The 15250-nt window shown below is 44.5% G+C and overlaps 1 protein-coding gene across 4 annotated transcripts in view; it reads left to right on the plus strand.

The window, feature by feature from the left end:
* Positions 1-15250, plus strand: part of TRPC4 (transient receptor potential cation channel subfamily C member 4) — a 235662-nt gene that overhangs the window by 194069 nt on the left and 26343 nt on the right. For all 4 annotated transcript variants that reach the window (XM_075919125.1, XM_075919124.1, XM_006124925.4 and 1 more), the window contains one exon: positions 11559-11872. In XM_075919125.1, the coding sequence (XP_075775240.1) occupies positions 11559-11872 (314 nt within the window). The remainder of the gene's footprint in view (positions 1-11558; positions 11873-15250) is intronic.

Below are 15250 nucleotides of genomic sequence, written 5' to 3' on the forward strand. Positions count from 1 at the left end.
GAAAATAAGAAACTGGTAACTACTTCATCTATTCTCCAGCCACCACACTTAAAATCATAACTAACATCCAGAACAACCAGCTGTGCACACCAGAACAACCTGTTGGATTATGCCACTGGGACAGGTTGGATCACAGAGGTCGTCTTTGGGGGCCAGGTGTTGCCAAAAGCTTTATAGCTGAGCTTGGTTCAGTGTCTGTGTTGCTCTTCTGCTTCTGGCCCAGCAGGACAGGATGGTGGGGTGCCCAAATGGGCATGAAAGTGGGCATCAGTGACTTGATCAGCACATCGGATGACAACTCCAAGGGGACCTATGTGATCCAATATGTCACATCAATCACTCAGCTGAAGAGTGTGGGTTGTTCTTTCCTTGCAGACCTGTATGAGTTCGTTCAGTTTCTCAAATGGATCCATGACATAGAGCTGGTTTATACTGCCACTTACATTGATGTAACTTATATATCCAAGGATTGCAGTTTCCCATGTGTATTTCACAAAAGCCAAGGCATGTGTATTAGGATCCTCAGTGCTTACATCAACTTGAAGAGCAAAAGCATCTGTGATTTTCAAACTCTCTGCCATGTGTTTTCCTGACCCACAGTTGTATGGCTTTGAGTTTGTCTCCATTTTCTCACACATTAGCTTCACCATATCAATCTCATGTGGCAAAATCAAAGTCTCACCAATTATGCCAAGCCCCTTGGCCTGCTGGACAATGAAGCAGATACTTTATGAGTCAAAGTGAGTCTACTTCAGTGGCATTGCCACAGGTAAGCCTAAGTGGACTGTGGCCCACCCTCTCTACATCCAAGCCTATCCCTGCCAGCCCACCCAGAGTGCCAACTGAGGAGCTGAATTGAAGCACCGGGACTTCCACCCGGTGAGCCAGCTGGGGAGTGGAGTTAGGGTCCTGAGGCTTCTCCATTCCACTGTGGCATTCTGGACCAGGAGCAGGGCCAGAACTTACCACCTATTTTTCCTGACCTGCTTCTCCCTACCCCGCATTTTAGGAATTTATTGTTAAGCAAATGAGGCCAGGACTTAAGACGGTCCTGGGTGGTGATACTAGGGCAGCAGAGAGAGAGAGTAACTTACAATGATTCTTTATGCTTGAGTGTGTCAGGGATACTCAGGGTGGCATAAAAAGATATTGGCCTTACCCTAAGATGCTTACAAATCACTGCCAGTTCTCCCTTAGCAAAGGCTAGCACAAGCTCCTACTAGTCCAAGCAGAGAAGATGTTCTGTTGAGTAGGCTGCTGCCCACAAATAAGGATCTTTTGGATTCAAGATTCCCACCTGGATGCTTGCACAGCCTGATGGTACAAATGGCCTTCACCTAGCCACCTCCATGTCCAGACATGCCACACAAACACCAGAGCCAAAAAGCCTCATTTTACAAAATGCATGCACCATACATGCAAGGTCATGCTGTGAAGAAGCTGCCATTTAGATCTACAAAATGGCAGCCTCCAAGTACAGCGTTTGTGGAGCAGGTTTGGCTATGTTCAGGGCAGATGACATCATCTTGTCGGCCAAATCTGATGCTTTGGCCCTGCAGCCATCTACTGATAGCATGGCCCCATTTGGAATTATAACCAATAGTTTGGGAAGCATTGCATCTCAACAGCCTAGGGAGAAGATAGGTTGCATAGTAAGCTGCTTGTGCTGATTTCATGCATTCCCACTCAGAGTCTCTCACATTCTCAGGAGAATTTTTATCTAAGCTCCTGTGGCCAGATTTGAGTCCCTGTGCTCACTCATGTAGAACAAAAGTATTTGAAAAGGCAGAGAAAAATCTGCCCTCTCTTATTCAGAAAGTTAATGAAATGTGCTTTAATATGCAGACCTTGTTTCACCTTTAGTGACCAGGAACTATTTTGGTAATGCAAACCCTTCTAAAGCATTGTAGACATCCAATTTTTCCTTTTAGAGCAATATTAATTTGAAACCATAATAATTCCTTTAATCGCCTATACTGCTTTTCCTTTCTGTAATCAGATTCCAAGGTGACGGTGTCTAAAGTAATATGTATCAATTACCCTCCACATTAGTGTTATAATGCTATTCAGAATCAAAATGTACACATGGTAGTGCACAAAACATTGACGTTATTTCTGCAATTATTTGTTTTGTTATGCCTGTGATTTTAAAGCTAACTACCTTCCTTGCTTTTTTTCACCTTTGGCAAAAGGATTAATTCAGAGTATATAAATAATACATCTGATGTAATGAACTGAAATAATGAATGGTTAATTGATTAACCAATCACATTTGTTTCAAAATCTTATTATATGATTATTTTCCATTTGTACAATACATGTGGACCTGGGATTACAAACTCTACCAATGTGTGATAATATGACCTGTGCTTTCATTTGCTAAATGTAGCATTACTGTTTTTGCTGAAATAATTACATAGTCATAATTCTTACATGTGGACCATCTATTGTGCATCACTCCAGTGGCACAATGCACATTTAACCAGTTTCCTTGTTTCAAAGGCATAGCACCTTCTGTGGAAGATGTTCCCAGAAAAAAATGAGTTAATTGCTGGAAGAAAAATTTCCTAGTTCGAACTACCTAGTTCGTGCCCCGTGTAGCTGCGCTGCACGGGGCTCGAACCAGCGGGGTTTTAAAAATGGCGGCACCCCGCTTATGCAAATGAAGCCCGGGAAATTCAAATCCCGGGCTTCATTTGCAAGTGCGGTATGCCTACATTACCCTCCTAGTTCGAACTAGGAGGGTAGTGTAGACATACCCTCTCTCTCTCTCTCTCTCTCTCTCTCTCTTTCTCCTTTTCTCTGCCTCTGCTAATAAATGTTACAAGGTTATTAATGTAATGTGCTCAAATACATTTTAAGTTTATAAACACATGATTCATTTTAAGGGACGGACCTGATTGGGGCTTATAAATACAATACATCTATTTATGCTGTTTGACAGAGGATTGTGTTTACAGTTTGAAACTACAGTATGTTTTGTACTGCTAAGTCAAGCACTACTTCTCTCACTGTGATGCATTACAACCAAAGATGCTTTTAATGTTTTATTAAATTGAAGCATAGCTTTTAGTACTAGTACTGTATCCTCATCCATTAACATGGAATGCTATGTAATTCTATCACTTTCGGGGCAGAGGTTCATATTTAATGTGTAGTCCTATCCTGAAAAGCGATTCTGTATATAAACTCCCTATTTATTATCTCAGTCATTTCCATATCAAATCTACTCTGCTAATTAGTATAAGGATGGGGTTATCCCTCTAAATATCATTGGTTCAAGCCCTGGGGTGCTTAGTCTATCTATCATTTACAACTGGTTTTGACTGATATTTGGCCAGTTCTGAAAATCAGACATTCACTCACACTGGAGTTTTAACTTTGCAGTAACAAAAAACATATTTTCTGTGCTTCAGTTTTTTTGTTCTTGTTAAAAGACTAGGCCAGTTATTTTCTCAGTTTTTTTTCTATTGGTTCTCTGAAATGTAGCCAAATGACACATACATCCTAATAACAATAATCTGAATGTATATAATACCTTTCATCCAATGATTTCAAAGCATTTTACCAAGGTAGGAAAAATGTTTATCTCTTTATTTTAGGTGAGGAAACAGATATGTAGAGCCATATGTGACTTGATTAAGGTCAGATAGCTGATCAATAGCAGAGCTGTGACTGGAACCAGGTCCGCTTAGTCACATTTTTATAACAACTCGACCACACTGTCTCTCCTCAGGATCACAGGATAATTCTGCAATTTATGTTTTCTGCTCTAGAGGAACAAAAGTAATTATCTGGCTACTTTCCCAATGCTTGCAACTGGCTTGGATGTTAATCTTGTGTATGGTTTTATGTGAATAATCAGCAGGAACTGTTATTTCATATTCCTTTGGCACCATTAATATACATGATTAATTTGTTTTGAAGTTCTAGTCTGTGCATAGTTCTAATCTCTCCATATTTTGCTTTCTTCAGTTTTCCATAGGGGTGCAGGTATGCATTTCCCCTATATATGAAATAGTTATTAAATAGACAAGAAGATTTTACCCAGCATTGCTTGGGTTCTTAACTTAATTAATTATTGCTCGGGGGAGGGGGGCTGGGAATGAGGGGTTCAGAAAGCTGGCTGCCCTGGGGAGAGAGAACACCCCCAGCCCTCTCTCACCATAGCATCTTGACACCAGGTGATAAGTGCCTCTCCGTGGCTGCTGCAGTTCCAGCGGGCACAATCAGGAGAGAAGTGCATGTACCCTGGCTGGGGGAAGGTCCTGGTTTGTCTGCCTCCTGTGCTCTCCAGCCAGAGTGAGGAATGCAGGAAGCTGAGCTTTCCCCTTATTTTCCCCTTCACTCCCTGACAAAGAGGAACAGCCAGCAATGTTCCCAAATGAATCAGTGAGGGGAGCTTCAGCCTGCCCCCCTTGCCCTAGCTAAAGGGTTCCTGTGGGGAGGGAAGCTTGGGGCTGGATCAGTCCTGGGGTGGGGGAAGCCAGCCGCTTTCACCTGCCTGGTGAGTCTGTCTCTTTTCTACATGGTTTTATGAGATACAATTCCATTCCAGGCACATCCCATTTTCCCAGCACAACCAATCCCTGACCTTGCTTTAAGTTATGATAAGAGGAAGCTGCATACCAAATTTGGTGATACTAACTCATCTAGGAGGAGTTCTTGAACAAAACAGGCTACACTACAAGGTTTTTGCGCAAAAACTGTTGCTTTTGCTCAAAAACCTGTGGAGCGTCCACACATCAAATGAGCTCTTGCTCAATTAAATGGGCAGTTAAACAGCAGAACAGAGGGCTTTTTCCGCCATAGGTAAATCTCCTTTTCTGAGGCATAACTGCTTTTAGTGCTACAGCTATTGTGCAAGAAGGCAAGTGTTGATGCTCCAGAGCGGTTTCATGTGCAAGAAACCCCTATGGGAAAAAGCACAGGTGCTCTGATGGCCATTCTGTGAATGGCCATCAGAGATTTCTTGCGCAAGAGAACATAAGAACATAAGAACGGCAATACTGGGTCAGACCAAAGGTCCATCTTGCCCAGTAGCCTGTCTGCCAACAGTGGCCAGCACCAGGTGCCCCAGAGAGGGTGGACCGAAGACAATGATCAAGCGATTTGTCTCCTGCCATCCTTCTCCAGCCTCTGACAAACAGAGGCCAGGGACACCATTTCTGTCCCCTGGCTAATAGCCTTTTATGGACCTAACCTCCATGAAATTATCTAGCTTATCTTTAAACTCTATTATAGCCCTTGCCTTCACAGCCTCCTCTGGCAAGGAGTTCCATAGGTTGACTACACGCTGTGTGAAGAACTTTCTTTTATTAGTTTTAAACCTGCTACCCATGAATTTCATTTGGTGTCCCCTAGTTCTTCTATTATGGGAACTAATAAATAACTCTTCTTATCCGCCCTCTCCACACCATTCATGATTTTATATACCTCTATCATATCCCCCCTCAGCCTCCTCTTTTCTAAACTGAAAAGTCCCAGTCGCTTTAACCTCTCTTCATATGGGACCCGTTCCAAACCCCTAATCATTTTAGTTGCCCTTTTCTGAACCCTCTCCAAGGCCAAAATATCTTTTTGAGGTGAGGAGACCACATCTGCACACAGTATTCAAGATGTGGGTGTATCATAGTTTTATACAGGGGGCAGTAAGATATTCTGAGTCTTATTTTCTATCCCTTTCTTAATAATTCCTAACATCCTATTTGCTTTTTTGACCGCCGCTGCACACTGTGTGGATGTTTTCAGGGAACTATCCACGATAACTCCAAGGTCTCTTTCCTGTTTTGTCATAGCCAAATTAGCCCCCATCATGCTGTACGTATAATTGGGTTATTTTTCCCGATGTGCATTACTTTACACTTATCCACACTAAATTTCATTAGCCATTTTGTTGCCCAGTCACTCAGTTTGGTGAGATCTTTTTGGAGTCCCTCACAGTCTGCTTCTGTCTTGACTATCCTAAACAGTTTTGTATCATCTGCAAACTTTGCCACCTCACTGCTTACCCCTTTCTCCAGATCATTTATGAATAAGTTGAAAAGGATTGGTACCAGGACTGACCCTTGGGGGACACCACTAGTTACCCCTCTCCATTCTGAAAATTTACTGTTTACTCCTACCCTTTGTTTCCTGTCTTTTAACCAGTTCTCAATCCAAGAAAGGATCTTCCCTCTTATCCCATGGCAATGTAATTTACACAAGAGCCTTTGGTGAGGGACCTTGTCAAAGTCTTTCTGAAAATCTAAGTATACTATATCTACTGGATCCCCCTTGTCTGCATGTTTGTTAACTTTCAAAGAACTCTAATAGATTAGTAACACATGATTTCTCTTTACAGAAACCATGCAGTGTGGACACTCTCTTGCACAAAAGCAGATTGATTTTGCGATGTACTTTGAGGTGTGGACGTGCTCTTGCGCAAGAAGTTTTTGTTAAAAAACTCTTGTGCAAAAGGCTTCTTGCGCAAGAAGCATATAGGGTAGACGTAGCCATTGACTCACAGACACACAAAGTCTCTCAAGTATATAGTAGAAGTAAATTATTATCTTTGCAACCTGTCAAAGTGATGTTTGGGGGATGGAAGTGGAGTGCAGAAATTATATTCATGCTAATAATACGAGCAATCCAAGAAATCAAATGTCATGCTTCGCCTAAGGTTGGCCAGTGGAAGATGATGGCCTGTCAGGAGTCCTCCACTGAGGGCCTGATTCAAAGTCCACTGAAGTCAGGCTCATCCACTGTTGCATTGCGGAATCAGAGCTCTGTGTTGCCCAGGTGACAGAATACATTTGTGTTTGTACCTTCTTCAAATCACTAAATAGAAGCCACTGCTGGAATTGGGATAGAACATTTAATGTATCAATAATTTTCTTCTGTACAGGAACTGTTACATTCCTATAGTCACTTCATATTACTCAATGTCTTATGACCTTATATTGACATACTATTAAACAGCCATTTCATATACTAAGTCAAAAAATGAACTAAAGTTAGGTAATTATACACATACTGGTTTTGAGGAAATTAATGAATGAGCAATTTACAGGAGGACAGTGGAGGTGGGAAGTTTGCATTAGGTTGGGTTGGGTTGGTCTCTTTGTGGTAAAGGTACTTTTGGCCTTGTTAAGTATATCCCTTTTCAGTCTCATTATTATTTGTCTTTATCTAAGAGGCAGTTTCAATATAAAATTACTCGCAGTGGAGTAGCCATGTTAGTCTGTATAGGTATGTCTACACTACAAAGTTAGTTCGAACTAACGGACGTTAGTTCGAACTAACTTTAATAGGCGCTACACTAGCGCTCCGCTAGTTCGAATTTAATTTAATTCGAACTAGCAGAGCGCTTAGTTCGAACTAGGAAAACCTCATTTTACGAGGATTAAGCCTAGTTCGAACTAGCTAGTTCGAATTAAGGGGTGTGTAGCCCCTTAATTCGTACTAGTGGGAGGCTAGCCCTCCCCAGGTTTCCCTAGTGGCCACTCTGGCCAACACCAGGGAAACTCTATGCCCCCCTCCCGGCCCCGGACTACTTAAAGGGGCACGGGCTGGCTACGGTGCCTGTGCCAGGTGCAAGCCTGACAGCACCCAGCCAGCATACCCTGCACCTGGCACGGATCAAGCCGTCCAGCCGATGCCCCCCAGCCCTCCCCCTCTTCCCGGGACCAGGATGGCGGCTCCCGGGAGCTTGCCCAGGACCACAAGAGGCGGGCACCCACCTGGGCTAGTGCGGACATCGTAGACCTTGTCCACGACCTCCGCACTAGGCACAGGAAAGTGGCCGTCTAGGGCAGGAGAGCTGCCAGCCTGGCCACCCAGGAGCAGGTGTGCATGAAAATCAAGGTGGTCCACTGAGACCCCCGACCCTGAGCCCAGAGCTTACAAAGGCCGTACTGGGTCAGACCAAAGGTCCATCTAGCCCAGTAGCCTGTCTGCCGACAGCGGCCAACCCTAGGGACCCTGGAGAGGATGGACCGAAGACAGTGACCAAGCCATTTGTCTCGTGCCATCCCTCTCCAGCCTTCCACAAACCTTGGGCAGGGACACCACTCCTACCCCCTGGCTAATACCACTCCATGAACCCAACCTCCATGACTTGATCTCACTTCCCTTTAAACTCTGTTCTAGTTCTAGCCTTCAGAGCCTCCTGCAGCAAGGAGTTCCACAGGTTGACTCTTTGCTTTGTGAAGAACAACTTTCTGTTACTAGTTTGAAGCCTGCTACCCATTCCTTTCCTTTGGTGTCCTCGAGCCGTGCCAGGTGCAGGGTCTGCTGGCTGGGTGCTGGCAGGCTTGCACCTGGCACGGGCACCGTAGCCAGCCCATGCCCCTTTAAGGGGTCTGGGGCCGGGAGGGGGGCAATAGAGTTTCCCTGGTGTTGGCCAGAGTGGCCACCAGGGAAACCTGGGGAGGGCTAGCCTCCCACTAGTTCGAATTAAGGGGCTACACACCCCTTAATTCGAACTAGCTAGTTCGAACTAGGCTTAGTCCTTGTAAAATGAGGTTTTCCTAGTTCGAACTAAGCGCTCCGCTAGTTCGATTCAAATTCGAACTAGCGGAGCGCTAGTGTAGCGCCTATGAAAGTTAGTTCGAACTAACGTCTGTTAGTTCGAACTAACTTTGTAGTGTAGACATACCCCCTGTGAATAGGGAGAGATAGGTGTCTCAGAGTGGGATCAGCTCCTCTCCTCAACTAGCCAATGGGATATGCTGAGGAGAGAGATGTATCATGAACCCGCTGACCCTCCCTCCAAAAGTTTGGTACCTAAGTCCAGGCTGGACTTTTATTACAATCAGCTTACAATCGGTATCTTTCCCCTCTTGGTGTGGACACCTACATAGTTTTTGCAAGAAGTTTGAGGGAGGGAAGAGGAGGACCTCTGTCCTAAGTTTTAGTGGTTAAGGTACACATCCTGGATGTTGGAGGCCCCTGGTTCTCCTCTCCCACAGAGATTTGACTGGTTCTGCCACCTTTCAGGTGTGAGCCCTCACTCCTGGGCTGAGGTAGGGCTTTCTCTGTAGAGGCTGTTCCACTACTTTTTTTAATTTTAAAAGCCATTTTCATAAAGACAGTTACATTGACTGTTTTGTGGGAGACTTTTCTCCCCCCACTACATTCAGAAACTAAGAATAATTCCTTGCGAAAAAACATTATTTAACTAACAAATTGAAAGAACTAATTTGGTGTGAGCCTATAGGTCATTTTCACATGAGGATCAAAATGGAGTTTTCCTCACACACAAATTCAGTGCATTGTCCACTTTGCTCATGGGGTACAACCTTATATCATGAATGCAGATGTAGATGTGGGTAGAAAAGGCATTGGACAATGAAAATTGGATCTTCCACCTTTCAAGTGAGTGCCCTCAGCATGAGGCTACAGAATTATTCTCATGCTTGCTCGTTCTTTCCCTCTCTCTGACCCAATGACTCTTGCATTATTTATCCACATGGAAAGACTTCAACAAGAAAGATGGAGGGAGTCCCATCACAAGCTCTACGGGTATGTCTACATAGCGGGGTAGTGTAGACATACCCTCCCATAGTTCAGTGGTTAGGCCACACAGCTGAGAGATATACTTCAGTTCTCCCCCCTTTGCCCTGCCAGTTGCAGTGGGAACTTGAACTGGTCAGGTCCCACACACCAAGTTTTTACACTGAGGTAAAAGTTCTGAGTGAGGTCCTGTTTCTCCCACCAGGGCTGTGTCTATATTGGCACCCCTTTCCGGAAAAGGGATGCTAATGAGACCAGTCGGAATTGCAAATGCCACGGGGGATTTAAATATCCCCCGCGGCATTTGCATGAACATGGCTGCTGCTTTTTTCTGGCTTGGGGTTTTGCCGGAGAAAAGCGCCAGTCTAGACGGGATCTTGCAGAAAATAAGCCCTACTTTCAAGTAGGAATAAGGGATCTTGCGGAAAAGGGCTTATTTTCCACAAGATCCCGTCTAGACTGGCGCTTTTCTCTGGCAAAACCCCGAGCCAGAAAAAAGCGGCAGCCATGTTCATGCAAATGCCGCGGGGGATATTTAAATCCCCCGTGGCATTTGCAATTCCGACTTTCTCATTAGCATCCCTTTTCCGGAAAGGGGTGCCAATGTAGACACAGCACAGGTGTTATGTGTGATCTCACCTACTGGATCAGACCCCTGTGGGCAAGCTCTGAGCATGCTTACCAATCAGGCCTCTCAGTTCCAATGTCTGTCTTCCCCTGGTTCATGCATTGTTTTGGGAACTAAGAAGTCCAGACGCCTGGCAGGCGGTAGCATTGTACATGTGCAGAGGCAGAAGCACAAATGCTTAGGGAGTTTTTACTGGAAAAATGTAGATACCAATGACTACAGTATTTGGGAAGAGCAGTACAGAGGTTTTATGAACCCCAGGCTACGTCTAGACTACAATATTGTATCAGAAAAAGATATGCAAATTGCGGAGCACAATATGTGTACCTTTTTCCAATAGTTTTTCGGAAGAGGCTTTTCCAAAATTTGGCCCGTCTACACTGGGCCAAATTTTGGAAAACCCTCCTCTTTTGGAAGAGCCTTTCTTCCTCGTGGAATGAGGAAGACAGGGATTCTGAAAGAATGCGTCTGCTCTTCCACACAATAAAAAGAGTGGAAGAGTAGACGCGTTCCCTGGATGCAGGAGAGTTTTTCTGGGTTACCAGTGGTATCCTGGAAAAACCCTGTAGTCTAGACGTAGCCCCATTGGTCTTATTCTGGCATTTTGGTTCCTAATGTGATAGTTAGGTCTTTTTGTGAATGTAGCCCTATGTCTTCTGCTATGTTTTGAACAGCACTGAGCATATTACAGATACTCAATAGGTAATCAATACAATCATAGAATAGTATTTAGAAAGGCTTTCTTTTAAAATGCATTTCAGCTTCATGGAACCTGTTGGTAGGCTTGGAATGTTAAAGGTTCATGAATACAAGGACGAGACTGACTGAAAACAAGGTAAGTAAACAATTAGGCATGGCATAGATATTGGCATTGTTTTAATATTAGAGATTAAATGATATTTTCATTCTTTATTTACTATATAGAAACTTTTCAGCAATTATCCATGCCTTAATCTAGCAAATGCTTATATATGGTATTCTTGTTCATTTGAGTAGTTTCATTGACTTTGCAGGATCCAGCACCTACTTTCTGCCTTTTGAGAAAGCCAGATCTTCATAAATTTGCTAAATACAGCTACAGTGTGTACAATTTTTCTACTCTGTCATGGATAATTACAAAAAGACCAGACATTTAGTCCTTTCACTGCAATTATAATAAAATACAAAAAAGGCTAGTATAAATTACTCTTCAGATGAAGTTTTTGGATAAGGACAAACACACAAACCATATTTATTCTAATATTAAGATTATAAACTCCTTCAAAGAGATAAACCAGACACAGTACTTTCAAAAAAAAAAAAAAAAAAGAAAGAAAAAAGGCTTACATTTTGTCATATTGGTGCCTGAACAGAATGGTTTAGCAAAGAAACTGAAGAACTTTGGATTCTGTATGAAAACAAAATGATAACTTTCCCTTTTCTGTTTTGTTTCCAGTATAGTGGGGTGCTCCTACGAGAAAACTGGGATATGTGGCACCCCACATTGGTGGCTGAGGCTTTGTTTGCTATAGCGAACATCTTTAGTTCTCTGCGCTTGATCTCATTATTTACTGCAAATTCTCACCTGGGACCTCTGCAAATATCTCTAGGAAGAATGTTACTGGACATTTTAAAATTTCTATTCATATACTGTCTTGTGCTGCTAGCTTTTGCAAATGGATTGAACCAGCTGTACTTCTATTATGAAACAAATGAAACCAACAGCTGCAAAGGAATACGATGTGAAAAGCAGAATAATGCATTTTCAACGTAAGTGGCATATTTAGTTCTACTTCTCAATAGATAGGTGCAATATTTTACTGACTCAGACTGTAAGTGCTACTTAGAGTGACTCAGACTGTAGGCTCTTTGGGGCACAGACCATCTCTTTTGTTAAGCATTTCTACAGCATCAAACACAGAGGCGTAGGTTAATGTTTCTCAACGTGGGCCACTGGCCCGCTTTGGGAAAGCCGCTAGTGGGCCTGTGCCACTTTGTTTACCTAAAGGGTCTGTAACCACAGAGCTTCACAGCTCCCATTGGCTCCAGTTCACCATTTCCAGCAAAGAGAAGCTGCAGGGAGCCACAGGCCTGCTGCTTCCCACGGCTCCTCTAGGCTCGAAATGGTGAACCAGAGCCAACAGTAGCTGCAAGGCTCCATGGCTATGGATTTTTTAGGTAAACAAAGTGGCATGGGCCCGCTAAAAGCTTTCCCAAAGTGGGCCTGTGACCCACTTTGAGAAACACTGTTCTAGGTCATACAATACAAATTACTATCGTCATTGTTAATAATAATAATTATACATACAAGAATCTATGAAAATGCATGGTCTATGCCAGAAAGATGTCCACAGAACTAACTTTAAAAATATAACCTAAAATGAGAAAAATGACATAATACTGTAAATATGGTTTAAAAATACTGAACTGGCACTGAAAAAATTCAATTTAACCTGCTAAGAGTTTGCTTCTGTGGGCAAATGTTGTGGTTTTCTTCCATGCCTGCTTTTTAAGATTAAAAAGTGTCATTTTTTAACAACTCCAGTTTTCAGAAACTTCAAAGTTTGTTTTGTGTGGTAGATAAATCAGATGTACAAGGTTGCACTGACACAGGACAATGGGTGGGCGGGGAAGGAATCAGTCCATGCTGCCAGGAAGCCTGTGTACAGGCTACCTTCAACTGATTTTCTTGTAAATACTCATTCTCTACATTCTCGCTTTTATCTTACAGGCTAAATAATAATATAGGCTTCCGTTTTTTGTTTTCCTTCACTTTGAAAGTCAGTGATCTTTAGCTGGTTTTTGTGACATGTTTAGTGGCCAATCTGTATTAAATGGATTTTAATTCTCTACTTAAACTTTTACCTTCCACAATGAATGGACTTCTGATACAAACAGCTGTTACCAGCTGAATTTTGTAAGTCATATTTAGCTACTCATCTGCATTTAAATTATGCCAAGTGCCATTTCCTGGCCAGAGTAACACTGAGGGAAGCAATGATAATATGTCTCTCTGTCTGGTGACATAAATACGGGTGCTGGTAGTGTCCGTGGCCCTAGACGGGTCTGTCTAGGCAGATGGTGGCTCCTGCTTTTCTAGAGGCATTTAGTGGTGCCCTACCATAAGTCTTTCTAAGAATTACAGAAAGACAGGCTGCACAACCATGAGCCCAGTCCTCCACTTATTTGCACCAAATTTCCACATCTATAACTCCAGAATTCAGTTTGGTTACTCATGACTTGGACTGGTATAAAAAAGAGAATCAGGCCCTAGGACTTGCATAGACCTAGTGTAAAGCCTTGTCCCTCACTACCCAAGAACATATATAGGGCTGATCAGGGTTCAGAAGAATAATTTGTAGTATATTAACACAGCTTTTTGTGTCAGAGGAGTGACATTATTTCCAACTGTTTAGTCCCTACAAATGCTGTTGTAAAGGTGGCAACTTGTTATTTGACATGCTAGCTCCTCATATCTCTATGGGTATGTCTACACTACAAAGTTAGTTCGAACTAACGGACGTTAGTTCGAACTAACTTTAATAGGCGCTACACTAGCGTTCCGCTAGTTCGAATTTGAATCGAACTAGCGGAGCGCTTAGTTCGAACTAGGTAAACCTCATTTTACGAGGATTAAGCCTAGTACGAACTAGCTAGTTCGAATTAAGGGGTGTGTAGCCCCTTAATTCGAACTAGTGGGAGGCTAGCCCTCCCCAGGTTTCCCTGGTGGCCACTCTGGCCAACACCAGGGAAACTCTATGCCCCCCTCCCGGCCCCGGACCCCTTAAAGGGGCACGGGCTGGCTACGGTGCCCGTGCCAGGTGCAAGCCTGCCAGCACCCAGCCAGCAGACCCTGCACCTGGCACAGCTCGAGCCACCCACCCGATGTCCCCCAGCCCACCCCCTCTTCCCGGGACCAGGCTGGCGGCTCCCGGGAGCTTCCCTGTACCGCAAGAGGCGGGCACCTTCCTGGGCTAGTGCGGACATCGTGGACCTCGTCCATGATCTCTGCACTAGGCACAGGAAAGTGGCCGTCTAGGGCAGGAGAGCTGCCAGCCTGGCCACCCAGGACCAGGTGTGCATGAAAATCAAGGGGGTCCACTGAGACCCCTGACCCTGAGCCCTGAGCTTACAATGGCCGTCCTGGGTCAGACCAAAGGTCCAGCTAGCCCAGTAGCCTGTCTGCCAACAGCGGCCAACCCTAGGAACCCTGGAGGGGATGGACCAAAGACAGTGACCAAGCCATTTGTCTCGTGCCATCCCTCTCCAGCCTTCCACAAACTTTGGGCAGGGACACCACTCCTACCCCCTGGCTAAGACTACTCCATGGACCCAACCTCCATGACTTGATCTCACTTCCCTTTCAACTCTGTTCTAGTTGTAGCCTTCACAGCCTCCTGCAGCAAGGAGTTCCACAGGTTAACTATTTGCTTTGGGAAGAACAACAACTTTCTCTTACTAGTTTCAAGCCTGCTACCCATTCCTTTCCTTTGGTGTCCTCTAGTCCTTCTTTATGGGAACTCAGGAAGAACTTTTCTGAATGCACCCTCTCCACCCAACCCCTGCTTTTAGAGACCTCTATTCTGTCCCCTCTCCATCTCCTCTTTTCTAAGCTGAACAGTCCCAGTCTCTGTAGCCTCTCTTCATCTGGGACCTGTTCCCAACCCCTGATCATGTTAGTTGCCCTCCCCTCTCCCAGCCTTTCTCTTCCCCTCTCCCACCTCCTTTTCCCAGTCTCCCCCAGTTTTGTTCAATAAAGACAGAGTCAATGTTGGAAGAAACGTTATCTTTATTTTGTACATCAATAAGAAGGGGGGCTAGGGAAGGGTAAGTGGAAGGAGGTGAGGGAGGAATGGGGTACGAGCCCCCAATGGGGAGAACTGGGCTGGCTCTGCGGGCTTCTGGGGGTGGAAGCTCTCCTGCAGCCCCCCGATTGCCCCCTCTCCCCAGATGGCAGCCTGTGGCAAGTGCGGCCGGGCTGATGGCCGAGTGCTGTGATGTGCCCAGTGTGGGTACTCCGGGCACTCCAAGCCAGAACTTCTTTGCAAGCGGGGCACCCCTTAGAACTGTCTGTCCGGGGTGGGGGTCGGGACCCTTTAAGCGCAGCCCTCGGCTAGCCTGAGACAGCATCTCCATGCTCTAAGTCCT

This window comes from Pelodiscus sinensis, chromosome 1 (assembly GCF_049634645.1).
Source record: "Pelodiscus sinensis isolate JC-2024 chromosome 1, ASM4963464v1, whole genome shotgun sequence".
Classification (NCBI taxonomy): domain Eukaryota; kingdom Metazoa; phylum Chordata; order Testudines; family Trionychidae; genus Pelodiscus; species Pelodiscus sinensis.